The sequence below is a fragment of the Fusarium graminearum genome, chromosome 1 (genome assembly GCF_000240135.3).
Source record: "Fusarium graminearum PH-1 chromosome 1, whole genome shotgun sequence".
NCBI classification, from domain to species: Eukaryota; Fungi; Ascomycota; class Sordariomycetes; order Hypocreales; family Nectriaceae; genus Fusarium; species Fusarium graminearum.
The window spans coordinates 9,539,881-9,566,420 of record NC_026474.1 but is presented as its reverse complement, the minus strand read 5'-3'; the positions used below and the strand labels follow the sequence as shown (position 1 = coordinate 9,566,420).

Below are 26,540 nucleotides of genomic sequence, written 5' to 3'. Positions count from 1 at the left end.
ACGTGTGAAGACCTCAGGTGCTATCGAAAGGTCAAGACTCGCAACGTGCTTTAGCTGACCTTTTATAAACAAGCTCTTGGCCAGATATGCTGGATAGAGGTGTCAGGCCACAATGTATCTCAAGCTAAGAACTTCTGCACTGAGCTCTTTGGACGGGAATTCATCCCGCAAACCCGAAGGCCCCAGACGATTGTGTCAAATGCAGTAGGCACCTGTTCCAAACGGGAAAGAGTCTACACGGAGCATCTCTCGAACAAAACGAAGCATGTCATGTTATCAATCATGACCCTGCCTGATCGGTTGCACCGCCTCTTCTGTTGGCTCTCTGTGTCGTAAACTAACAAGCGACCTTAGAAAGAGACAATGCGATTGGTGGTAAGATTGTCATGTAAGTAAGTGTGCGTCGTTCCTGTCACGAGATAAGAAAATCTCCAAAGAACTGAACAAGATCTGACAGCGTGCCAAGTCTCAAGACGGGAACTGGTCAGGTTGGTCATGGGTGTTTTTGCTTGGGCTGTTGGCATTGAATGTGATATGGCCGGTCTCTGGCCCAGTAAATGATTGTTGCAAGATCGAGATGGCATCCTCCATCACGATAGAGGGGAATCATGATACCATTCGATTTTTTACACATGCAGTCAAAGTAGACTTTTCAACAAAATGACATGGAATATTCCCTTAGCACCCGAACGGTGGAAAAACTATATGGCAGAAAAAAAAGAGTTCGACTGCTTCTTCGGCGAAACTGTTTGTTGTTGACCATCATCATGTTACACATAGCGAAAAGCCAAGAAAAGCCAAGTTAATTGCTCTGTCACTCCCCAGTCAACCATTGGATAGAATTAGGTTGACAGTCGAGAGAAGCTCGTATCAGACGCCAATTAGCTAATGAAGCGTAATAAGGTCTGCCCTGTAGAGGACCGAGGTCTGCCCAGACGTCTGGGATTTTAATTTTGGTGATATCTCATTCGTGGACTAACTGGTTGACAAGCAATTCGCTTAAGGGGACCACGCCAAGTAAGATATGGGGTTCACAGAGCTTTCCGAGTGACGAAACACGATGGAGCATGGAAAATCATGTCAAGCAATCTATCTGTAACAAATTTCCCCGGGTACTTTGACTTCCGATACTCAACTGAGATCGAGGATCGATCAACAACGTTGGAAAATGTTTGGACACCGGGTATCTTGTTACAGCTGGAGGCCTACCGAGCAGCAGATACGATACGACGCTGAGACATAAAAACCACTGGCTGCTAAGATGACGGCATTGATGTGAATAAGAATCTGACCACGGAAGATGCCATCGGCAATTGTTTGAATGGTTGGTTTGTTGGTGATACAACGTATCTGCCTACTAACATACATACTACATTACATGTGGTTGTCCCAATACTACGGAACATTGGCCAGATTCGGAAATTGCCGCTTTGAGCAGCACGAAGCGACATTTGGATACCTATTCGACTAATGAGAGAAATGCGGCAAAATAAAATAAACATTTGCATGATACGTGAAAGGCTGGGAACGTCAAACATAACTCGCGGGATGTGACGGATTGCGGAGATTGCGTATGAGACGAATACGTAACATACCACAACACGAAGGGAGCTCGCAAGCTGTGTATCGTTTTGAAGTAGAGGCTATCCACAGAGAGGACCGGAGCGAGCGAATGGGAACATTCCATCAACTGTTGCTTGCTTGTTTTTCAACAATGCTTGCATGGTAATAAACCTGATGAAGATTCCAGGATGCCGGGAACCTTGATGACACGCGAGCAAAGTAACGAGCACATCAATGCTCTCGGCTTATATTTAGTCACCCGAGCCCTAAGCTAGATTAGATAACGATTGCCTCGGATGCAACTGTAAATGCAACTTTCCAAGCAGCCAAGCCTGGTTTGGTAGGTATCATGCTGGAATTCCCACGGGCATGGCCTTGAAACATAAGAACAGCATGGTCAGGGAACATTTTAGGATGGACTCGAAACAACCGCGAGCCGAATTCAACAGAGTTAATGCACATATGCGCGGGGACTTTCACCAACATATATGATTGGAGGATAATTGAGGTTGTCTCATTTCCGTCTATAAGAGGTCGTGGAGTTTCATAAGTCCGGAACTTGGACCCTTGAGATCCTCTTCCCCCCCACCCCCATTCAGCCAAATCCAACCTGCATTTGGCGTGGCGTTTGTTCCTTCTTGTAAGTGAGGGATTGATGAGCATGTTTGTATGCAACTGTCACCAATTGACTAATGGAAGGATCGCTAAGAAAGAAGACGGGGACGCCCGCTCATGGAGGGGATCCTCTGTGCCCCCAAATCAAGTCAAATCATCCGTCCACTGCATACTCGTGGAGACCTATCTTTTTTTTCTCTCTTTTTTTCTTTTTCGCTACAGTAGTGTCTTTTTGGTAACATGCGTGGGTCGGCCGCTTGTAGAGCTAAATATCATGATAATTGATAGCCGTCGAATGACTCGAAACGAGACAATCTGTTACAGGATGATGGACACGGTACGACTCGAGATGATGATCTAACCGGTAGAGACGAAAAGAAAGGGATGGCTACCCGGGCAGTTTTGGTTTAGTTGAGCCTGATCCAGTATCTGTACGGATATCATGCAAGGTAAAACAACTATGTTACCGGCTCGTGGTTGACCGTTGGGTTGGTTGACGTTGACCCCAGACACTAAGACAGAGACAACCCCCACGATAAACATCCAATCCAAAGATAACCCACTATCCTGGTATTAGCTGCGGTCAATATGATAGGAGATGCTATAACACCGTAAAAAGTTTCTTTAACGCAATCTCTTTGTTTGTTGATCACTGTATACAACTATATCTGATCAATACAACACCGCATATAACATGCCGAGATAAGATATGTCACCTGCGCTTCCCCAACTGCCCAAGCTATCTGTCTTACTAGAGGATTAACAGACCCAAACTCTCCTCATTCATCTGGTGGTGGAATTATTCCCTAGTTTCCGCCGTCCGCCTCGATTCTCCCCCTTCCACCAACGACAAGAGCCTCCCTCTTCCCGCATCCCGGTCGCAGCTAGTCTCGAGAATTGATCTTCCTGGTATAGGTCAGTTCGTCAGCTCCATCAGCCCCATCGGGTATCGTCAGGGATCTCGTCCCTTGTTTCGCTCTGACCTGAAGCTGGTCTGGCCTGCTCTGGTCTCGTCTGCTCAGACAATAGTTACTGTTATCCCATCCGATCAAATATACATACATCACTTGGCAGTTTCCCGGTCTTTGCTCTGTTTTGTTTTGCTCTTCTTTCCTCGATATTTCTTCTATGAACCATTCCCTCCTCCTGCTGCGCTGCGCCTCGCCTTAATACGGGAGGCACGGGGTGTACTTATTTTCCTTTGCTTGATCTGCCTCACTGGGCGGATATTCTCATACATCCCCCAAAAAGACCCTCATCTACCTCTACCTTTCTCCTTCTCTTATCCAACCTCGCTCGACTTTACCCCATACTTCGGAACATCCCCACAGGATCCGCAATCAACACATGTGCGCACTTCACTTCACATTATTGCCACCGACCACAACACTGACATCCGATTTGTTGTGTACTTCGACCCTAACATTAATTTAGAGACCGTCGCTGCTCATCCTTCACGGAGCTCAAGATAACACTGGAACTATTTTAATTTACCACCACCACGCAACTTGTACTCGCATCCTAGTCAACGACGGACTGGAACTCTTTGCGCCAGATATAAAATCCGCTTGGACGACGACGACGAACTTGGTTGTATGCTGCAAAACGACACAGAGGCTACGATCGAACTCGGAATTCTTTAGCGCATCGAAGGCGCCTGCTCTAAATGGTAGTTCGGCTGAATTAGCGACCAACACAACGACAAGGAATACGACAGTCGCACAGAACAGAAACCACATAAAATGGCCGCCGTCCAATCGATGATAGCGGAATCGCTTCCCGCACCAACACCCACGATTGCCTTGAACGGCTCTACCGATCCCGCCGCAATGCAAATCGATGAACCCAGTTCGAGCCCGGCCACGATCAGTGACAGCACATTTGGATGCACGCCAACAAGGGGAGATAGCAGGATTGTGGTTATCGTATTTGGGCCAGGCCAGGACAAGATTGTTTCGGTATTTGCAGAGGTGCTTGGGACGCCATGTCGGATACGGAATGGCTTTGATAAAGTCTCGGCCGACGATTCTGGCTTTGTCGTTGGAGTCGTAGCAGGCGAAGCAAAAGGAGATGTCGCTGCGAGGAACCAAGGCCTCGTCGTTGCCATAAATACTCACTGTGTGAATCTAGGGATGCCCCCCGACATCCACCTCTCTGCCAATTGCGACTACGAATTCCTCTACACCGAATCGCCCTACCTGCGTCGCGACCTGGCCAGGTTTATCTCTTTTACTCTGGGTCAGATCAACTGTCATGAAGCTCTTATGGCAAAGCCAAGAACATACTTCATTTCCACAACCTTCCCAGACGTTCGCGCCGCTCTGCCTAATATCGATATTCTGACTGTGGGCGCAGATGCGGTTGAGATCCGTGTCGACCTATTGAGAGAACCCCTCAGCGAAGGCGGGTTCTCAGAAGTTCCTAGCCTGAGCTACGTTGGTGAGCAACTCATGTTGCTTCGTCAGCGAACAGAACTTCCCATTATCTTCACCACCCGATGTGTTAGAGAGAACGGGAGGTTTCCCATGGACAGGCCCGAACTATACTACGAATACCTATACCGCGCGATCCAGTGGGGTGTAGAGTATATCGATGTAGAGCTGTGGCTCCCTGAAGAAATACGCAAGAAGCTGTATGACCAACGAGGCAACTCCCGCATTATGTCGGCATTCCATGACTTCTCAGGATCCTTCCGATGGCCATTGGCGTACGCTCAGGAGGTGTTTGAGAGGTCTATACCTTATGCTGATATCATCAAAATGATTGCCATCATCAATGAACACAATGAGAATTTCGAACTTGAGTATTTCCGCTCCAAAATGCGTGCTGAATATCCAAACGCACCACCCTTTTCCGCCGTCAACATGGGCGAGGTCGGCCAGTTTTCGAGGACTCTGAACCCGGTCTTCACGCCTATTACTCACCCACTGCTTCCTCTCATAGCGGCTCCTGGTCAGTTGAGCGCGGCAGAGATCAACGCAGCGCTATCCCTACTGGGTCAGCTACCAAGAAAGCGTATCTACGGAATCACCAGTGCATTGTCTCGAAGCGCTACGCCCCAAGCACCTTTCTACGAGAAGTGTATCAACGAACTAGGCCTCCCGCACCAATTTGCAGTTGTCGAAAGACATCCCAATAACCCAAGGAGCATCGAAGCGTGGTGCAACCAAAAGCACTTCGGAGGCGCATATCTCAACCCTGCCCTGCCGCAGCATACATTAACCAAGGCTAGCCCTTTCTTCGCTGGTCTAAACGGAGGTAACGGTCCAGTACTGACTGAGGCTGCTCGTGTTATTGGAGTTGTAGATACCATTGTGGTCCAATCTGGAACATCGTCCAGATCATCGTCACCCGGTTCGATACCATCAAGTCCGCGTCACCGACAGAGCGACTCGGTTGAATTCGGTAGCCAGTCTGGCCTAGGATCAACAACCTCTCTTGTATTCGACAATGCTGGTTGGAAGGGTATACTTAGCACACTCACACGCGATTTGGCACCTTCTGCGTATTTTGGTCGCTCAGCTGTTGTTATGGCTTCATCTTCGGACGACGCAGCCCCCGTTTTCTTCGCCATGAGAGCACTCAAGATATCCAAGATCTACACGGTCGGTTTCCGTACACCAATCAGTCTCGCTCGAAACGCACCTCCGATCGAACCTTTCATCAGCCTCGAGAGCCTCCAGCGTGCTCGCTCTGTGGAAAACGACAGCGCTCCCTTCGTCATTGTATCGGCGCTTGGTTCTGACAAAAGCCATCTTGTTGGCATGTTACTGCGGGCATTCGGAGGTGTTGGGCCAAAGGGAGTAACACATACCAAAAAGGTTTTTCTTGATCTGGCCGATGGAGCTGGAAGGAAGAGCTCAGATCCAGGACTGATTGCCGAGAAGAATGGGTTTGCCGCTTATGGAGCTGACGATGTGGCTGCTTTCACAACGGTTGAAAGTCTGCGGTTACTCGTTGGGCAGAACGTGCCTTACAGTTTTGTCAGGCTTGCAAGTGGGAGCCACCGATATGGAGCTTGAGTCAGGTCAGGTAATCAGTAACGACCAGCGACAAGGCATTGCACCCTTTCTTTGCCCCGAATAACAAACCGAAAACACCAAATTGGCCCGCCTGTTGTCGGTGTTCTCAAAATAGGAGCATCTACGAGAATAGGCTGGATACCCGACTCGCCCCGAGTCTAAGGGGCAACGATACCCACGAAACCCTGGATCAGTCCGGTGAGAAACAAGGAACCTTCCCCGGCATACCCACGACAAGCTACCCTGGCGCCAAGCGCCAACTGCCACCGAGGCCTCTTGAAAAGCCCTTGTGGCAGTTTTCGAATACGGAGAGCTTGGCGATATCAGGCGCATCACGGCTTACGCTCCAGTGAGAGGGGACTCTAAGTGAACCGAGCCGACTAAGACGATCGTTTTGAGCAGTTCACACTGACATCTAGACGTACGTCGATCTGGTGCACAGAAGACCCTAGTGAACAGGCACAGGGTCGATACAGAGTGGGCTTGTTATTGCAACGGTCGCGGCGTGACGCTGCGTCACCACCAATTTAGCCCTGTTGGCATCCACAAGTAGAAGCTTGCAGTTTCATTTTTCCGTTATGGACCTGCCAGATCTGTGGTTCCTATCTTACTGTGGGTTATACGCATCTAAGTATAGACAGGCCCTTGTACGATTTACTTTGATATGATCATTATGGGTGTATACGAGAACCAGCGGATTGGAAGTCCCCTATATGACAGCGGAATATTACTTAGACGCTTCTGGCAATTTAATCCGAAGCTTGAATTGATGATGATATTCAAACTCTGTTTCTTTTTGGTAATTCGTGAGTTCCGTGTGGATTCACTCAAGAGTGTCATTCCATTGCCATGATTTGATCGTAGCAAGGCTCAGGGCAGCAGCTGCGTAAGATCACCTCGAATCCTTGTAGACAGCCAGCTATAGCACCCCTCTGTAAAGAACTGTCCAGACCCCCGATGAGATAGGATTAGTCGCTGTGTGAGGATCAGGGCGCTTGGTTGGGATGCCTTCACCCTGGTCAATCAAAGACTGTAGCCGCCAGCGGCGCCGTCGGCATTCGTAAACATCTGGACAAGTTCAGTCTCCAACTTTCCCGATTATCTAAGACATATGAGTGAATTGTTTCTTTTGGCGGTAAAAGACGGGAATCGATCACTGTATGAGGGGGGCAGGCCAGTAACCGAGTTTGAAGGTGCCTTACATGAGACAGTATAACGAATTAAAGGGTAAAAGCCGCCAAGTTCACACAGCATGTCTGACATTGGAGAGATAACAGGACACCTGCTGGTGACCGGGGGTCAACCGAATTACTTTTTTTTTTCTTTTCTCGTTTGGAGACCCTGCAAACCATATCTAGAGCTTGAGCAGAACTCGACACCAAAGCCAAGAAATGGCTTTTCCATACGTCAACTGATTTGTAGATTACACAGGAAGACCGATTGCTTAGCAGTAGCAGCCGAGCAGCCAAGATTGTTATGCATGAGGCACTTTGTACCGTGTCTTGGGACTAAAAAGATGTAGTAGTGGTGATCGCAGTACAATTTGAAGAGGATTCAGGCCCTAAACATGGAAGCGTGGAGAGGTTCACGTGTATGTCATTATATGCGAGTGTATGTACATACAAAGCACTAAGTGTGCATTCCTGGGTATGTAGAAGCGATGGGAGATGGGATGAGCAAAACAATACCATGCTCCCCCAGGTTTAGCAAGTTCAGATGATTGCTAGAGGACCCTCGCATGTGTCTCAGTAGGGGGCACCTTTCAAGTCATAACACCTCACGCGTGGCTAGCACTAGATTGTTCGCCACAGCAGATTGCTGGCAAAGACTTTCTCTCTCGACGTGAGCCACTCTGTAGCTCTCCTGGGATAGGGAAGCGTTCTAACGCTGCAAGGCAAGAACGCCGGACGCATGTGGGCTTGCTTGCAGAAGCAAACATCTCCGCCATGGAAAATAAGTACGCGATACGTTTGAAACAGGCCCAATGTTGGAATGTATCAGGCCGAATTCAAACACGAAAGACCCGTTTTGCTGCAAAGGTCACCGTAACGGAAACCAGTAGGCGAATCGATACATCAAGGACTCAAATCCGAGAGATCAAATTAAGGTGATTCAAGGGGGGAGTGGGGATGTAATGATAGCACTTCAGTAAGCATAAAGGCCCAAAAACAAGCATAAGCGCCTTCTCAATAACGATCTGGAGCTTGAGATATGCATGCAGACGCCGCTGTTGATATCCCCACGAGTATGTATGGCTTTGGCTAGTCGATTTTTCTTGGCCTTGGAGTCCAAAGGGCCCCAAGAAACGTAATATCCGTCCACATGGGGCATCAGATTAGAAACGTAGTTGAGGTCAAGAGTTACACTTGGCTTTATAGGCTCGCAGCGTAATATGATCGGCCTAACTCAATTGCAGTCAATTGTACAGCAACGCAGATGGCATCACCGGCCAAATGCAGGCACATACCGTTATCTGACAACAGAGAAAGGCAGCTATGCCACTCGATAGCCAAGCGATGCCACGGTCCTGGGACAGCAGGTAGGTTGCAGGATCGCCTTCTGGGTCCGTTCTCAGGGTTTTCTCAAGAATCCAACGCTCGCTACAGTCCAGCGACCGTAATTCCAACTGCCGTGTTGAAAGATCCTGACAATCGTATGCACCTGAACTTTGTCAGAGGCAAGCTGGAGAACCTCCACAAGTTGGTGGAGAACGAGACCACTCAGTATGAGCTCTCGACCCATATGCGTCCTGGGGCCGATACCCATCGTTACATATGTAGGTCAATAGAGAAGAGTAGCGAGCTTGACCTTGATCCGGAAGATGTGTCCGAGCCGGTGGAAAGCTAATACAGATGTCTTGCTGGACTAAAGAGCAAAGATGAATTGTGAGCGTAAGGCGACCGTTGACAAGGAATATCCCGAACCCAATGTACCAGGATATTTCGTCCCATTTTGTTTGCAGTCTTGGCCCATATGGATCAGCTGGCTAGAACAATCATTAGGCGGTTTATAGATGCGTGGCGAGAAAGGGAAGGACACTACTAAGTAAATGTGAGTCGGCGCTGCCCAAGAGCCTGGCTGGGTACACTATGCAAAGTAGCAGGATATGATGCAAACATTTTTGGCTGTCTGGCCGTCGCCATGTACACTTTCCCCTCTTCTCTTGCCTTTGGATCCCAAAACTTGCTGCCGACAGTAATTCGGACGCATCGGAGTTGGCTCTTCAAGTTGAACAAGGGCAAACATCAAGATGTATCGTCTAGACTAGTAAGAATACGACGGACAACAGGTTGTCAGCTTCCTGTCATAAATTCTTGTGGAGCTGATAGGCTGGATGTTTGAATCTCAGACGATGAGCCAGAAGCAACTGGTTTCATGTTTAGGTGAATCGCTCGACATTTTCGTTGAATGTATGGGCTACTAGCTCGATAAGTTCATGTTCTACCAGATTCAGCAGCCGCGGAGTGAGAATTGCCCGATAATACGTACCGTGTGGGAATCGAGCTCCTGGGGTAAAATGGAGGGTAAAGTGGCCGGCATTGAGCGACCTGCTACACAGTAGACTTGTGCCTTGCACTTCTGGAAGACGATAGCGCCAAGCTTGGTCATTCGCCAAACTGACAGCCGTGGGTACTTCGCAAGCCGGGAACTTCTTGGGCTTAGCCTATTCTGCCATCTCGACTAGGTAAAACGTCGGTTCGGCATTGGTGATGCAACGCTGTGATGCATTGGCCAGCCTTAATTGTGAATATTAGTTCGCAAGGCGTCGTAATATCAGACGTGCGGTATTCCGTACTGTACAATACCTCAACAGACGACAGGGTATGGAATCGAGGCGAGGCCTAGTGTGACAGCTAAAGCCACTTGAACATGAATTGACAAGGGCCCCGGCAGATCCATGACCAGCGTCAGGGGCGTGAAACGGAATGATGACCAAATTCGGATAAGAAATCCGATACTGAGGTCTGTGAAGAAAGCACATACCAAGCGCCGATACTAGCCAGGTTGTTAGCCTCATGATAACTTCAAGCTTTCTCACACTCAAAAGTGCCAGCATCACAGAGAAGTAGATGTAGATCTGGTTCACACTAAGGATGGTTAACCTAATAATAAGGAGTACGATGGATATTGATGGGCCATCAACTCGTGCATGTAACGCAAGCCCACATACTCTGTACAGAACAGAGTACATGATGGCTGCAAGAAATGCTCGCCAATGCCCCCACATATGCAGGTCCGATAGCTCGCTGTGTATGCTGTAGGTTAACATTATTTTGCTTTTGTCTGTTCAGAGTTGATTGTACAGCCTTGATCAGATCGCAGTAATATTGAGCAGTGCCGGTCTGTGAGAATCCCTAACGGTCCTATACATAGTCGAACAACGCTGCCAACGTATAGGATGAGAACATGTGGTCTTTGATAGCTTTCCACCCCGTAGTCCGTGGAAGGGGCTTAATTGTTCAAACAGCTTGACCCTTCTCGGCTCCGGTGAGCCACTCTGCCCTGCGGGAATCTCCTCAAGTGGAGCGTCGTTCGCGCTATCGCTTGGAGCTCAATACTATGTAAACAGCGCTAAAGGGTTCTCCAGAAACTGTAGAGGTACGGAGCTGTAGCCAAGTATCCAGAAAAAGGAATTCTGTCAGAAAACCGTTGCGGCAGTGGCTATCACGTATTCGAATAACTCGTGGTAATTGACCCGCTGTTCCTTCGACCGAGTCTTAAAAGCTTAGTCTAGATCGTGCAACCCGTCCATAATTCCGGAGGTAATGTGCACTACCTAGGTAGTTCCCGTTGAAGACCCGCAACATGAGCAGCCTCAAGGGGCATTACATGAGAGTTGGTGATCCAAAGTCAGGGGCATGGGAAGATCTTGTCCCCATCGACACACTCTAGGGCGAATGAGATACGTAGTTGGGATTTGCATATAGGCGTGAAGGCTCGATAGAAAAACCAGTCTGTCGGTGGAAGGGACCGATGACCCAAGCAGCGAAGCTAGGATTGACAATGTCGAGGTAGTAGCCCGTACGGGAACAAACGCACTGTAACTTAGGAGAGCACACTATTGATAGGGATCCTAGGATGATGCACGTAAGTGATGGATCTGCTCGTCAGATGTTGAAAGTTAGGATGAGACGTGATGACCAGGATCTCGATGAGCGGTCTGTCGTTGTAAGCGGAGGCGAGGAAAAAGAAGCCGGATTGGGTGCTGGCGAGTCTCATCTGTTGGATAAGGCCTTTCTCTCTTGTCGCAGGAGGAGTGACGACATGACGGTATTGGGTTTGTTTTGTTCTGTTCTATTTCCACTTGCTTGCCTTGCATGTTTGAAACGGTGTATGCAGGTACGAGCTTGCTGGTGGGTAGGAAAGCTCAATGCGATGAATGCTGTACGACGTGCAGCTGAAGACGTCGACTACTATGATATCAACTTTAGGTTGTGACAGATTCTCTTAGATCCTGCCTCGGGAGTTTCAGGCTCACCGAAAAGGTACGAAAAGATCTGAGCCTGCCTATCGCATCTTTCCAGCACATCGTCCGTTCCTTCGGCCCCATTCTTTCCTAGCTGTTAGAGATGCCCCTGCCGCCCCAGTTATGGGAGCCCCAAACAGCACGGTTCCCGCTATGCTTAAGCGAAGTGTCCGCTAAACCAGGAACAACCTAGAACGCCCCCTCCCTAGATTGCAACTCCCATTTGCACCGGCTGTCAGGCCCTTCTTTCCTTCATCACTAGACTAGATCAGCCATGTGTCATTGGAAGCCACTATGTGCAGATAGAAGCAAAGCTTGGACGGCAGCCACGAAATGACAAGCAGTAACTAACATAGGCAAGAACAAGCTTGGACCGGCCTCTAGGTACCTGCCCTTCCACATTTCACCTTGACGCTTGACATCCCCAGCACGCACTCCGCCCATGTTGGAACACCAACAGAGCGAAGCTTTCTCACGACTCGCCTGACTTTCATGGTTCAGACGTACTATCCCAAAGGGCTTGGTCCCTACCGATGCATCGTGCCCTTCCACGGAGACCCGTTGGCTTGGGTCCGGCATTGCCCTAACTAAACCTTTGATCAAAGCCCCTGTTTAGCCTCCTCAGCTTGTGAAGTTGACAAGGAGCGAAGGGAGAGTTGCTCAAGCTCTACGAGCAACACTGCTTTTGAATTGCTCAAGCTCTGCAAGCAAAAGTAGTATCTTTTCGTCGGAATCCAGACGACAAAAGCCGCAATAGGGCGTATCCCAGATGGAGCGGCGCCCTGCTGCTCTGGCTGTTACAGAATCCAGCAGTCAGGCAAGCCGCCATCACAGTGAGATGAAATGCTTCGAATCACTTCCAATCGCTGCCAGCCTTGTCCCTGCCACTTTCGCTAATGGGAGCCCGAGTTTCTGGTTATGGAACTCCCTTTGGACCCGCATGGCCATGTGTCCCTGTCACAAATGAATACATACATACGTACGTATTGTAGGCACCGGTCCTTGTCAATCTGGTGGCAACGAGACGTCTGATCTGGTACAATCCGTACAAGGAGTCCGATTTCCATGACCGCTACGTGAAAGAAAAAAAAAACAGGAGCGACGATGAGCGAACGTTTGGAATGAGACCGAGCACGGGGGCCCATGGCTCGATCAGGTCGGCGTGTCCCATACCTGTTCAGCATCAAACAGTATATGCAGGAGAAACCAGACAGGATCGACAGAAACCTCTGGTCAATGCTACTATGCACACATTTGGGAATATCGAAGAGGAACGGCGTCAGGGCATGCAGTTCCCCGGTTTGGTGCTTTGGGGGGGGGTATTTAGGTTACTGTCATTTGGGGGTGACCAGTTTGCTCTATCTATTGGGGGTGACCACATTCTCTTCACCACTGTCGGCTTGTCATACAGGTGTGCTGCGATACTGCAGCAAGATGTGCTTTCTGTCTTTTAGAGGATTGTACTGATCCTGGATACAAATTCACCGAAATCATGCCTGTCGGGCTACCTACTGTGGTAGAGCCAGCATTTAAAAACGGTGTCCACAAAGGGATCCCAATCTTGACCTCCGTTTCCCCACCTTGTTCAATCCCAACATCGACACCACCATCTCATCATTCATGCTCACACCCCAGTCCTGTCACTAGCCACCTCCACATTGGCAACGACCAGAATGAGACCGGCGACTGGGGTTCGGGTCGGGTCAGTCGTTCAATTCTGGGTCTCCGACGTTATTATACTACCGTGCTGGCGCCCATCTGCTACAGCGACTCACCTTACTTCAAGGCCTGATTTCCTCCTTCCATTTCCGTCTTCATTTCTGTTTATGTCACTGGGAATTTTGATATAACACCGCCTTATCTACACCATCTACAACATCGTTGATAACTCGCAAACTATACCAACCAACTGAGCTCTGCAGGCACACGCTCTGAACAGTGCTTGAACGTGACGGTGCTTGGAATGATCAACGACGTTTGACTTCACACATCATTTCAACATATCTTTGTTTCTTCCTTCCAATCTTTTTCATTTACGACAGCGAATTTCATTAAAACGGCAATAACTTGCACAAACAACTCGCCAAACCACCACTCCGACCACCACACTCGTTTTTCGTCAGCTCAAGCATGACCACTTCCATGTACGACGCAATGAACGTTCCTCATATGACTGGAGTCCACCCCGTGGCTATTTCTAGACCCCAAGTTGGGATTGAGCGCCTTCCTACTCGACGCATGAGCAATGAACCACGGGAATCCATGAACTGCAAGTCATGCCGAAAGCGCAAGGCAAGACACACCGTTAGATTCCAACTGTCCTGATTCTAACTGGTAATGCAACAGATCAAGTGTAATCGACTTCGACCATCTTGCGAGGCCTGCCAGGTTTTCCAATGTCCCTGTGTTTATGGTAAGATTATCCCAAAACGAATGGCGCCGCGAATAGCGTTCTTATCACTGCTCTGTTGAGTCTAGTAGCCCATCAGCATATGCTAATTCAGACACAGATGCTGTGCCCAAGAAACGTGGACCAAAGACAGACGTGTTGGAAGCACTCTTGAAAAGGGTAGATGGACTTGAGGCAAAATTGAGAGAAAAGGGCGAGGACGATGTGTCGCTTGCGACCTCAAATCTGCCTGAAGTTGGGGACATGGAAGCTTCTGAATCTGGCTCTCAAGCTACCGAGACTGGAAAGTCGGTCACGAAACGTGCCACAGTCGATGCTCGTGCCTCTTCAGTTGATGCTGGCTCACTTTCTCCGGTAGCTCGGTTTGTTTCTCATGTTTTTCTATTATGTTGGCCGCATCGCTAATCAACTCCTCCAGGGATCTATCGCCCCCTCCTGCCCAGGCCGAGGTTCTTCTTGACACTTATTTCGCAAGATTTCATGGCAAACCATATTATATTGTCGATGAGTCTTCCATTCGACAAAGACATCAACTCAACCAACTCCCGAGATTCTTGTCTTTTGCCATCTCAGCGGTGGCGGCGAGGTACGTTTCCCCTCAATAGCACGGACCCCAAACTGACTCTTACTAGACATACCACCGACGCCAGTGGATATCAAGCAGCTGCTAATCTTAGTGAAGACTTCGCAGCGCGGGCTAGGCGGGAGATCAATACCGATGAACCTTCGATAGATGGATTGCAGGCAATTTTGTTGCTTGTCAGTGCCTTTACGGCAACAGGCAAGGGGAAGAAAGCTTACATGCTTATGAGTAAGAATCGATACTATTCTCAAGTATTTCGGGATATATGCTAATGAGTTCAAGCGAGTGCCACCGGTATGGCCATGGCGCTCGAAATACATAAGGAAACCGACAGCCAGGCACGCATGACGCCAATCGAACGAGAGATGCGACGTCGTTTATTCTGGACTTGTTATCTACTTGACCGCTTCCAAGCAACTGGCTCTAAGCGACCGAGTCTGATCAGCGACAACACCATCATGCTACGCCTTCCATCCTGGTCCCCTAACTCGGCCTCCCTCCCTGTCGAAGGGGAGTTCTTCCAAACTGGATCGAACCTGCAGTATTTTCAAGGCAGCGACAAAAAGCCTCAAGGAAGCATGGGAATGCTCATTGATATCACTCGCGTTCTCGGAAACACAAATCGCTATCTAGCTGCTGGTGGTGTTAAAGCCGACTCCCACTTCCCATGGCACACGCTGTCCACCATTTCCAAGATTCGCCAAGATCTCGATGTTTGGGCTTCTGGAACCGAAGACGCATTCTCAAACCTCGGAACACTGTTCAGACAGGCTGATGGGACCATACTATTGCTCAGCAAGCTCATTTACCATCTCATTCACTGCCTGATCTATCGACCATTCCTCCCCATCGATCTAGCGGAGCTGGCTGAAACCGGGCAGCATCAGTCATGGCAGATTGAAGCTACCAACATGTGCTTTCTTCACGCCAATGCGATCATGGAGTTGATTCAACTTGGAAAGCAGTCAGCAATCGTTGACTGGCCTGCATTTGTGGGATACTGTGTCTGCACAGCAGGCACAGTTCATGTTCACGGCGCCCACTACAGCCAGCAAGGAAGTCAAGGCGAGGTTAATGTCTTCAGCTCTGCAACAGAGTTCCTTTCCAGTGAGATGCAGTTCCTCAACGAGCTTCGATACGCCTGGGCCACAGTACAGCATCAGCGCGAAACGCTACAGGACATCAGCCACGCTCACGGAGAATTGGTGAAGGCGCTAGCGCGCAGCTCAATGCGATACACACCTGGGTTCCACAGCGAAGACTTCTTTGATCGTTACTCAAACATAGGGGGGCCTGGTGGACCATCCTTCAGCTTTGATGCAGCCAATCTCCGTCTTTCAGATGTCGGAGTTGACATGGGTGCCGGACCGGCAGCCGAGGGAACGCTGCGAAGCATCGACAGGCCACAGCGTCCCAACCTCAAACGTAAGAACACAGCACCGCCCGGTCCTATCAACCGAAGACGGCCTGATGTTAAGGTGATCTCAAGCCTCGCCCCCTCTGCCACGGGCCTTCCTACGCCAGGCACTGCCCGTCGGTCGTTTTCATACGCACCCGGGGGGATGCCTCATTCATCACCTGGTCTCCTTGCAACCCCCACATCCCTTCCAGGTCACCATGAAAATCATGACATGTATGCTATGCATGAGCACATGGGCGATGCATCTTCGAACAACGCTGCAGTTGCTGCAGCCGCCGCTGCGGGTTTCAACATGTCGCCTACGTCGCATGCTGTTTCATCTCACCACATGCACCAGATCGGCGGTGCACCTTTTAGCCCGCCATACAGCTATGGTTCCGGATCGAGCATTACCAATTCTGGCCCGGGCATGATCAATGAGGCCAACGGGGGCTATGATGCAATGTTTGGAACAGTGCCAACGAATGCCTTTGGCAGCCCTGCCGTCTGGCAAGCCGACGACAGCCACGGCAAGATGCATCTTGCGCAGACTAGAGCTGTAGCAGGAAGCCCCGGAGCCCGGAGCAACAATGGCAGCACTGGAACGGGCCAAGGGGAGGAGAAGGATCCGTTCTTGGCCCTCCTGGAGCAGCTCGCCGAGAATGAGCACCGAGCTCAAAACGGTCATGGAGGGGATATTGATTTCTTCCTTGGAAATTCTGGCACGAGTGTCTAACTACGGGTTTGAGCGATGGAGAATACATTGGTATTTCGATCGCGATAGATGTTTCAGCTGCTTTTTTCTCTTCCTTTTCCTCCCATTCTTTTTTATTTTATGCAGGGAGAGTTGTTTGTAAATTTAGCATGGCCCAAGGATGGGCCTTTTGTGTGTTTTTCCTTCAGCATCGGGGCGCAATGGATATTTCAGCATTTACAGGCGCATACACATGAGAGATTCAAAGGATTGTCTCATGAGGGCGGGATCCCCAGGAGAAAGTAATGAGCACTTGATGAAACACTTGGGAAAAGCATAGCCACTGTATATTAGGTTCGACATGATGGGATACGAATACAAAACAAAATGGAAACAAAACACCGAGCTCTCTCGTCAAAATCGGGCTATTCTATTCAACAAAGTTAGAAACTATCGACGTTAAAGATGATGGCGTGGTAAACTCTGATGAAAGATTTCAGGGTTGGTATTGGAGCGCTTGTTATTGAAGATCATGACTCGACTTGGGCAGTGAGAAGGCACAGGCGCAGACGCAATGGTACCGTAGCAGTGCTAGCATCTCAGGTGGTAGCAGAAAATACAACATAGATCGTGCTGCCATGGCCAAGTCAAGTTAGTGTCACCAAAGGTGACGAATCTGAGAGAAGCCTCCTCACTAGCGTGGACAGGCGAGATCTGTCTAACGGTGTTGCATTGCCAGGATTCGGGAGTGATTTACCTGTGGACCTTGAACTCAGGATGATATTGTGCATGTGTTTTGGTGTGTGCGAATATTGAAAGTGCTACGTGATTACCGAAATAAGCTTAGACATTGGCTCATATTGGGGCTGACGGCCCGCTGCGTCGCGAATCAAGGGTTCGTCCAGAAAGGTACAAGAAAGCGAGATTTGACAGGGAGTGTAACCTCGGCCAAGTTAGCTTGTCTAGCTAGTCCTGGGATAGTGTCCTCTCATGGTTCTGTGATTGGATCGGCTGGGTTCCTGTACAGCATTTATGCAAAACACTAGGTGTGTTTATTCACGTGCCTGAATATAGTCAGTGCCTAGTTATGCTTTTTGTCCATGCAAGGCTTTGTGTAGCATAAATCCATCCTGACACTCTTGATACGCTCACGTTTCATAGCATTATCCAACGCTCCGATGTGTGATGATCAGTGCATGGTGTTCTCCGATGGATCGCTCGGCGCAGGCCGAAGTTCCGGCACACATTGTTTTACTACTCGCGATATGTTTCCCGAAATACACCAGATTCTATAATCGTGTAAAAGGGTCAGTGCTGTGCAGCAAACATTGTTTGAAAACAATGTTTGAATCATTGTCAGTTACGTCTGCGACAGCTACTGGCGCAAACTCTATAATGACGCTAGTCTATGCTTTTCTACAGCTGAGTCATGTCAATAATTAAGATACGCAATCGAGCAACACAGTATGTACTACCAAGAATAGACCACTCTTCAAACCGCTAGAAACACCACGTCAAACTCTAAAATGTCACCTCAAACACCCTGGGCCCCTCAGCTCTCAAGCTTCGCCGACACCCTCATTTTCTGTCACGACCACCCTTGCTGCTTCTTCATCGACATGATCAGCCTCCCGCTTGTCATCGGGCGCTTTCTTGCCTGTCAAAGCTTGAAACAGAACGACAACGACACCGAGCGCAGCCATGGCTTGCCACACGCCTCTGGTAGCACCGGCATAGCCTTCGATCGCTATCGCTTGCTCAGCGCGACTTAAATCACCGCCATGAACGAGTCCCGGGGTGTTGACAAGACTGGAGACTAAACGTTGCCGATCGTCACTCAACCATTCACCGCCGTCTAGCTGAAGGAACCCAGCCTCTAGACTGCCTCTAAGGAAACGGTAGAATATGCCACCCGCGACAGCTGTGCCAAAGCTTGACCCAGAACCCCGGAACGTGCCAAGGAGACTGGTAGCAATGTAGCGGGTATCGTTGTAGCTCAGGTGCAGAATATGTGCAAGAGTGTAGTTGACCCCCCCTCCAGTCGCGAGGCCGTTGATCAGCACGACGACGATGAACAGAGCCAGAGGAAGGCTGGTGGTGCTGATGAGCGAGAGCGTATACGTGCTAATTGTGAAGATGACCAGGGCAGAGATGGATGGTAACCAAAATGCACCATTACGACGAACGTGGAGCAAGCCGACGAGGATGCCTCCTAGGCCGAACCCTATGTTTGTTGGTATCAAGATAGAGCCTGCAGCAGCAGGAGACGAGCCACGGACTGCGAGCATGAAAATGGGTGCGTAGAAGAGGACGCTCCAGCGGGCGATCATGAGGCCTAACTGAGCGAAACATGAAAAGAGGATACCTGGCGAGGAGAGTACTTTGATAGGGATGATGGGGTCTGTGGCCACATAGATCTCAACCGCGAGGAAAAGCAGTAGGATGACGGGTGCAAGACAAAGAGGCAAGAGCTGGATCTCATCTGCAATCGCGTAAAGAAAGAGGACGATCGATGTAGTCTTGACACGCGAGTTGGTAAGTCTTGCTATATATCATGCAAGTGAAAGGTAAAGAGCTTACCAAAAGTGCAGCCCCTAGATAGTCTATTCGTGCAAGTTTTTGTCCGAGAGGAGTCTTGTTGTCGTGTTGTTCCGCAGCGGCAGGTATACTGATGAACACCCCCAAGCCTGTGGCGATGGCAAAGGGGATTTGTCCCCAGAACAATGGTCTCTAAAGCAGATAAGTTGATCAACATCTCATGTTTTCACGAAGAACCTGAGGCAGTTTCTTACCCATCCGGTGACCGGCATCAACCCCCCGAACACAATCGCCCCGAAGGAAACTCCAGCAGTGAAACCCGCGTTGATTAAGCCCAGAACAAGACCTCTTGATTTCTCACTCGCCAACTCGATTGCAATTATGATAGCAAGGGACAGGACACCAGCAGCACCTGTGCCTGCGATGACTCTTCCGGCAACAAACACTCCGAAGGAAGTCGAGACGGTACAGACCAAACCGCCTGTTGCTATGAGAGCCGCAATGGGGAGGATAAGAGTTCTCGGCGGGAAGATGGTGGCCAGACGACCTGTTACAGGCGCCAGAGAGGACATTGGGATGAGATAGGCACCGGTGAACCACATAGCGGATGAACCATATGAGTCAAATTGAGCAGCGATAGCGCCTTGAATTAAGGTCATGCCGGACATGTTACATGCTGAGAACGCGTCAGTATGGTGCTAACGAGAACCCGAAAAGAGACATCTGATATGATCGGTATTGTACCTGTCAGGAAGATGAGAAGCCATAAGCTCAAGCCTATGGCGATTCCTCTGGCGAGCGGAATGTGTACTTTGGACGGAACATCCTCAACATGGCGAGAATTGCTGTCCTTCTGAGTACCGGATCTGATGGACGAGCTGGAGCTAGACCCCCCGAGCAAAGGAGTCTCTTCCGTAGTAGTCGGCGGTTCGTTACGAACATTAGAGGACGGACCAGGCGTGGCACTACCGGAGCCGGGGCTGGAGGATTGTGTCGGAGAAGTCATGATCTAATCAATGTATGCGGTTGTGTCTAGGAACAGGCGGTTTGATTAACGCCGGACAATTAACTTAATATCATTGCCAAACGGTGGGTATAGTCTAGATGCTTGCGGATGTCTATAGAGTCTTGGAAATGACGTGTGTGAAGCCCATATTGTCGCCATGAGTCGCGATGACGTTGGTGATGCTTATCACGATAAGGGGGTCGGAGCATAGGGGCCCGAAGCTCCGGAGGCTCAACTTCAACCCAACGCCGACAATTGGATTCGGGACCCGTTTGATTTCGGTGGGTTTTACGCCGAGATCAAAAGCTTAATGTCACAGATTGCTCCGAAGAAAACATTTTACACCGCTGTCACAAGTCTCCTAAGGAAAAGTCCTAATGGATTATTTCGTTGGGGACACGGGCTGAAAGTGCGGTCAATCAGGCAGGAATGCCATTTAATCCAGATCCATTATATGTTCGTTATTGTGCTGTTAAGGATTAGTGTCAATATAGTAGCAGCATGGTTATACTGCAGCGCATAAAGCTACACTACATGGTCACTCACCGCATGAGACTCTGTGATATTATGGATCTTGAAATTCCACTCCAAGGAGATTTTTTTTTAACGTTAATTGAGTGTTCCTGACAGAGCATCCATCCAGTTAAAGCCTACTGGTAGGCTAAAGCGTAGGTACAGTAGGTGCTGTACAGCCTATAGCGGAAAAGACCCTGCATCTGCCTCGGTTATAAGCGCCCCGTGCCACTGCAGGAGATGGAGACAAAAGTCGGGGAGTCTGGACTGTAGACCACACACAGACCATGAAGCATCTAGAGTTTATGTATCAAGCAGATCATCGACGTGGCAGCTGCAATACTGACCGCTAACATAGCATCGTATGCTCCTAATGCAGACTTTTTGTGGTGGAGGAAAAAAGACGTGCTCAATCAATTGTGGCTATTCGTATACAGATACCTAAACATTATCAACAGGCACCATAACATATTGTCTTTCGAAGCGAGCGTTAAAATAGCCCTGCAAAGGAGGAAAAAGTAAAAAAGACAAGTCTAGGCCGTGCCACACGGGAATTATCGGTTAGGGCCGTGACGGACATGCATATTAGCTGCAGATGCTGTGTGATTTTAGACGATTTGCTGTCTCTTGTTTTTGCGGTGAAAAGCCGCATTGGCTTGATCTTGATCACTAGCAGGACCGTAACCGAAGAAAAAGCAATTTTGACATGCAGTAAATCAATTCCCAATCTACACGCGACATCCGTTGAGGGCGGACCGGCGATCAGAGCTTGGTGAAAGCTTAGCAACCCCCCTGTCAAGGCCAGAAGTGAGACATGACGTATGAAATCAAACGTTTACGAATTCTAAATGAGGATAAATTAGCCGTAATAGTATATAAAATGAGAGAATTAGAGGCGGAGGAAATGCAAGAAACCACTCATACAACGTAGCAGAGGTTGAGGGGCGGCGGCACGACGGCGCGGAATTATAAGTATCGATCATGTGGCTTAGATTTGATGACTTGTCAGTACAGCAGCTCGTGAATGGGCTGGAAGCTTGGAGGGATAATGGTGTGATTCGAAATGAAAGAGACTGCGGAGCCGCGGCAATCAGTATGGGGAAACAAAATAGGCACCGAGATTATCGCGATTGTTCAATTAGTAGGTGTTGTCACTCTGCCATTGGGGCAGCAGGTGTCTCGTCACTGTGAGTTGTATTGCATGGCCTGGTCAGATGTCGAGGGCGAATTGGCTGTAATGTGGTACATTCAACAAAGAGGGTTAAAACTCGAGAGCAGGAAAGGACCGAAACGGGGGTTATGATGTAAAGAAGGAATAAGGGTGGTATCTATCCATGAATTGAATTGCAACAAACAGACAAAAGACAGAGACGACGACCATGATGATGACGATTCAATCCACCCAATAAATGAAGCTAGGTACTGTCTAGGTGGACGATCAACCATTCACCACGCGTCAGTGGCATCTTTCCCCTCAATCTCAGTGCCCATAATCAATTGACTCTAGCCCATCATTCCCCTCTTCGGGCGACCGAACCCAATCCTCAGCCGAGCTGAACTGCTTGCCCAAACAATATGTACAGTTAGTGCATCCAGTAGTAGGACCCTGCCGATTATCAAAAGATCATCTTTGAAGAGTTTTTTTCTCAGTCCCAACCCAATCAACGAATAACAAACGCAACCCTTCATTATTATCATTATCCACCCCAGACATCAATGACATTGGACTCTGTTAGCCATGTTCCTAGTCGAGTTTAGGCCATTGATAACCCCAGGATTCCTTGCAGAATGTCTTGTCTTGTACCTGACTGACTCAACTCGAGTCACCTGACCCGCAACCGATGAACTGGTAAATGATCTGGCAGCCGTTCATGTAACACTACAGCACTGAAAGGGACATGTGACTGTGGAAACGATGCCAACCATTATAATTAGATGGTCGGAACTCTACCAAACCTTCGTCTCAGCTCCCTCACCGTTAGAACTGAACTACCACGGAGGAATGCCGTTTGACAGTAAAGTACCCAGCGCATCCACATCGCTGGGGGTACTAAGGTATTAGGCGTTCTCTTATTTAGCCTCCCGCCCGAATCCTGGCGGGGACACTCAACTGTAGCGATGGGCCTGACTGGACACTCGTGGTTGGTGGCTGAGAATCTGCCGCTAAATCCGCTAAGAGAAAACCTCTCCCACCACCACGACCATTTGGGCGGGTTACTGTGACTTTGCTTTTTGCTTGTATAGGTTTAAAGACGAATCTATAACGGGTCGGGAGGCTAATGCTTGGCTTTTGCTTGTCTTGATCTTGCTTTTTTGTTCCGCTGATCCTGGAACCGAACCTCGCTAAATCTCTCCCTCACCCTTTCTTGGTTCTGCTTTTTTTTCTTTTCCACTTCTGTCAACCCATCTTGAATTCGACAATTCTCGTATAGTGCCGGGACTGCGCCACCACGGTACGCCATCTGACGAGAGACAAGAACAAACAAACTTGCTCAGACCACACGACTCGATCTTCTTCCTCTTCAATTGCCGCATCCTCTGTCGACCGTCAACTTGTCGATCCAAGAAATTCGAGATTCGTAACTCCCCGAAGACATGGCACGCTCGTCAAGGTAGCAACGGCTCCAAGTTTCTCAAGCCAACCAACACCTCACTCTCCATCTGACGAGTGACGAGTCCATGTCTCTTCAAGCTTCGACCTCGACATGTCCGACTCGGCCTCCACCGACGATGGAGGCATTCCCGATCGTGGTCCCGTTGTCTTTGCGGTCACGACGGCCACTCTCGTCCTCGCTACCGTCTTTGTCGTCGCACGAATTATCTCACGCACCTTCATTGTTAGAAACGTTACCTGGGATGACCGCGTCATGATTCTCGCATGGCTATTCGCCTTCTTCCTATCCTTCACCATCTGCTTCGGCGTTCACAATGGCCTCGGACGACACGACGAAAACATCGACCCTCAACGATTACCCGCACTCCGTCGTTGCGAGTATGTCTTCTCCATCTTATACAATCCCGCATTGATGGCCACCAAGACCTCGGTGCTTATATTCTACCTGCGATTGGCCAAGCACACCCAAAGAGTACTTCGATTCGCTTCTTGGTTGACCCTGGCTGTTGTCAACATTGCTGGTTTTATACTCACTTTTATGAATGTGTTTCAATGCCGCCCGACCCAAGCCGCCTGGGATGTAAAATACGACGATCGCCCGAGTGCGAAATGCATCCCTTTACTGACCGAGTTCATTTGCTCCTCTCCCGTTAATATCGTCACGGATCTGGCTATTCTCGCTCTCCCTATACCCGTCCTCACCGGCATGCGCCTACCTTCTCGCCAAAAGACGATTCTGGTTCTAACCTTTACCGTTGGTATTTTTGTGACGGTTGTCGATGTAGTAAGGATTTACTACCTGCAACAAGCCATTACGGCACCCACCAGCACATCCTCCGATCCTCAATCGCGTTTTGGTGGACAAACTGATTTTGCATGGAACGCGTCGAGATCGCTCATGTGGAGCGCCGTTGAAGTCAACGTCGGAATGATGTGCGCTTGCGTGCCAACGTTGAAGCCCCTGGTCCTCAAGCTTCTTCCAGCTATGCTTTACGACCCCAATGGAACCAGAGCCAGTACACCCAAGGGACCTAATGACTCGGATTCACCCTCGACAGGCCATCGCGCCAGTATTCAGCAACCACCTCCGGTTGCGCAACTCAATGCGCAAGCTCCTCTCAATGCCAACGCTCCCATGAGCGCTATGGAGTTTCTAACAACGCCGTTCGATGAGCCAGCCCCACCTCGTCCAGCGCAACGTGCTGCTCAGAGCAACGGGACATATCAGACATCAACAACCATGACATCTTCTACTGGAACTGTTGAGGGCGTCTACTTCGGCTTTGTGAACATGACGAAACCTAAAAGCATGCTCAAATGCAACAAGAAGGAGTCTTTCAAGTATTGTACAATTGTCTCTATCCTATTTTTGCTTTGGGGCATATCCTATGGTTTGCTGAATACGTTGAACAACGTCATTGCAACTGTTGACAACATGACCACCCCCGAAACCCTTGGCATGACGTCCGTTTACTTTGGAGGCGGTTACTTTTTCGGACCCCTGCTAGTGGGCGAATGGATCCTACGGCGCGACGAGCACAACAGATCGAAACGCCACAAGGGTAACGGCCACGACAGCGTTGGTGGTTTCAAAGTTACTTTTATCGTGGGACTTTGCTTTTATGGCATTGGAACCGTCATCTTCTGGCCCTCGGCGGTCACTCAATCATATGCAGGTTTTATGCTCAGCAACTTTGTTGTTGGCTTTGGCCTCTCAATCCTAGAAGTCGGCGCAAATGCGTTTTTGATACTCTGCGGACCTCCCGAGTATGGAGAAACCCGCGTGCTCATGGCTCAGGGCGTTCAGGGCATCGGCAGTGTCCTTAGTGGTCTTCTAGCTCAAAAAGTCTTTTTCAAGGGCATCGTTGAGCAAAACAATGCATCCAGCATGACTCTCATCAACGTTCAATGGACTTATCTGGGAATCACGCTGCTTTGCGTTGCTCTAGGCCTGTTCTTTTACTATATGCCGCTTCCGGAAGTCAGCGATCGTGAGTTGGAGCAATCCGCCACGCATCTTCCTATGGATCCCCAGAAGAAGAGAAGCGGCCTGCAACTACGCACGTGGAGCCTAATTTTGGCTGTTCTTGCGCAATACACCTACGTTGCTGCCCAGGAGTGTTTCAGCATCTATTTCCGGAGTCTTATGATCTCCATACTTCCCAATCAGCCCAACACCGGCGAGGAAGCCGCACAAGGCGCTAGCGACATTCCCAATACCGACAAGCCACCCGGAATCAGCCTCTCTATCCCCGACTACCTTCTTATTGCGCATACCGCCTTTACAGTATCTCGTTTCATGGCAGCAGGCCTCACATATCTTTCTGTATACCGCTCCCGCTTCCCCCGGCCTCGCACCATTCTCACCGCCTGCATCGCTGGGTGCTTCCTCTTCGCACTTCTTCCCGTGGTTGTCCGCCCACCCAACCCTAACCTTCTTATTATCCCGATTGTCCTCTTCTACTTCTTCGAGGGACCCATATACCCCCTGGTTTTCGCTATTGGTCTTCGTGGCCAGGGTCGACGCACCAAGCGTGCTGCTGCTTTCATCACCATGGGCAGCTCCGGTCCGGGGTTCTTCCCTTTTGTCATGTATGGCATCATCAAGCATGGAGGAACTGTTAAAACGGCTTTCATTGTGGTCGTCGCCCTTCAGGCCGTTGCCATGTCATACTCAATCTTTCTCCAGTCCGTCCGCGACGTAAAGCGAATGGTAGATCCTTGCCCTGCCGTACGAGATGCTCTCGGACAGCCCGACGAAGAGATGCCATCGCCCATGGAGACAGTAATGGCGGACCGGGCACGTCGACACAGTACAATCAGGGCCAAATCTCCAGGAATTTTTGGAAAGGTCTCCCAAAGCACCAGAGTCATAGGTGCCAAGTTTCTCAGCTCTCGACGTCGCTCTTCACAGCCGTCGATACAACAATGCGAGGACAGTCGCGACAACGTACCACTTTAATTAATGTTGATGACTTTTATAACTTCATCGCTGTTTGTTTTTATAATTGATAAGCTTCGGGACTTTTGGTCTCAGACAGCGAAAAAGGGAGGCGTCGGGTTGGATCAATGACGAATGACTTGTTTTTTCGATGCTATATACCCAACACGTCCTT

At 49.4% G+C, this 26,540-nt stretch overlaps 6 protein-coding genes across 6 annotated transcripts; 4 read left to right on the top strand and 2 right to left on the bottom strand.

Moving 5' to 3' along the window:
• Nucleotides 1-1,839: 1,839 nt before the first annotated feature.
• On the bottom strand, nucleotides 1,840-2,226 carry FGSG_13691 (uncharacterized protein; the record flags this gene model as incomplete). The annotated part of the gene is made up of 1 exon (XM_011320655.1): nucleotides 1,840-2,226. One exon carries the CDS (start codon nucleotides 2,224-2,226, stop codon nucleotides 1,840-1,842), a length of 387 nt encoding a protein of 128 aa, XP_011318957.1.
• Nucleotides 2,227-3,920: 1,694 nt separating this feature from the next.
• FGSG_10031 (uncharacterized protein) lies at nucleotides 3,921-6,200 on the top strand (the record flags this gene model as incomplete). The annotated part of the gene is made up of 1 exon (XM_011320654.1): nucleotides 3,921-6,200. One exon carries the CDS (start codon nucleotides 3,921-3,923, stop codon nucleotides 6,198-6,200), a length of 2,280 nt encoding a protein of 759 aa, XP_011318956.1.
• Nucleotides 6,201-8,411: 2,211 nt separating this feature from the next.
• Nucleotides 8,412-9,047, top strand: FGSG_13690 (uncharacterized protein; the record flags this gene model as incomplete). Its single annotated transcript, XM_011320653.1, has 3 exons — nucleotides 8,412-8,445; nucleotides 8,629-8,739; nucleotides 8,776-9,047. The coding sequence occupies 3 exons, from the start codon at nucleotides 8,412-8,414 to the stop codon at nucleotides 9,045-9,047; spliced, it is 417 nt and encodes a 138-aa protein (XP_011318955.1).
• A 4,750-nt stretch (nucleotides 9,048-13,797) lies between these two features.
• On the top strand, nucleotides 13,798-16,795 carry FGSG_10030 (uncharacterized protein; the record flags this gene model as incomplete). Its single annotated transcript, XM_011320652.1, has 5 exons — nucleotides 13,798-13,940; nucleotides 14,014-14,080; nucleotides 14,192-14,439; nucleotides 14,710-14,888; nucleotides 14,943-16,795. 5 exons carry the CDS (start codon nucleotides 13,798-13,800, stop codon nucleotides 16,793-16,795), a joined length of 2,490 nt encoding a protein of 829 aa, XP_011318954.1.
• A 1,517-nt stretch (nucleotides 16,796-18,312) lies between these two features.
• Nucleotides 18,313-20,297, bottom strand: FGSG_10029 (uncharacterized protein; the record flags this gene model as incomplete). Its single annotated transcript, XM_011320651.1, has 4 exons — nucleotides 18,313-19,272; nucleotides 19,334-19,483; nucleotides 19,546-19,967; nucleotides 20,036-20,297. 4 exons carry the CDS (start codon nucleotides 20,295-20,297, stop codon nucleotides 18,313-18,315), a joined length of 1,794 nt encoding a protein of 597 aa, XP_011318953.1.
• Nucleotides 20,298-23,515: 3,218 nt separating this feature from the next.
• FGSG_10028 (uncharacterized protein) lies at nucleotides 23,516-26,386 on the top strand (the record flags this gene model as incomplete). The annotated part of the gene is made up of 1 exon (XM_011320650.1): nucleotides 23,516-26,386. One exon carries the CDS (start codon nucleotides 23,516-23,518, stop codon nucleotides 26,384-26,386), a length of 2,871 nt encoding a protein of 956 aa, XP_011318952.1.
• Between the last annotated feature and the right edge of the window lie 154 nt (nucleotides 26,387-26,540).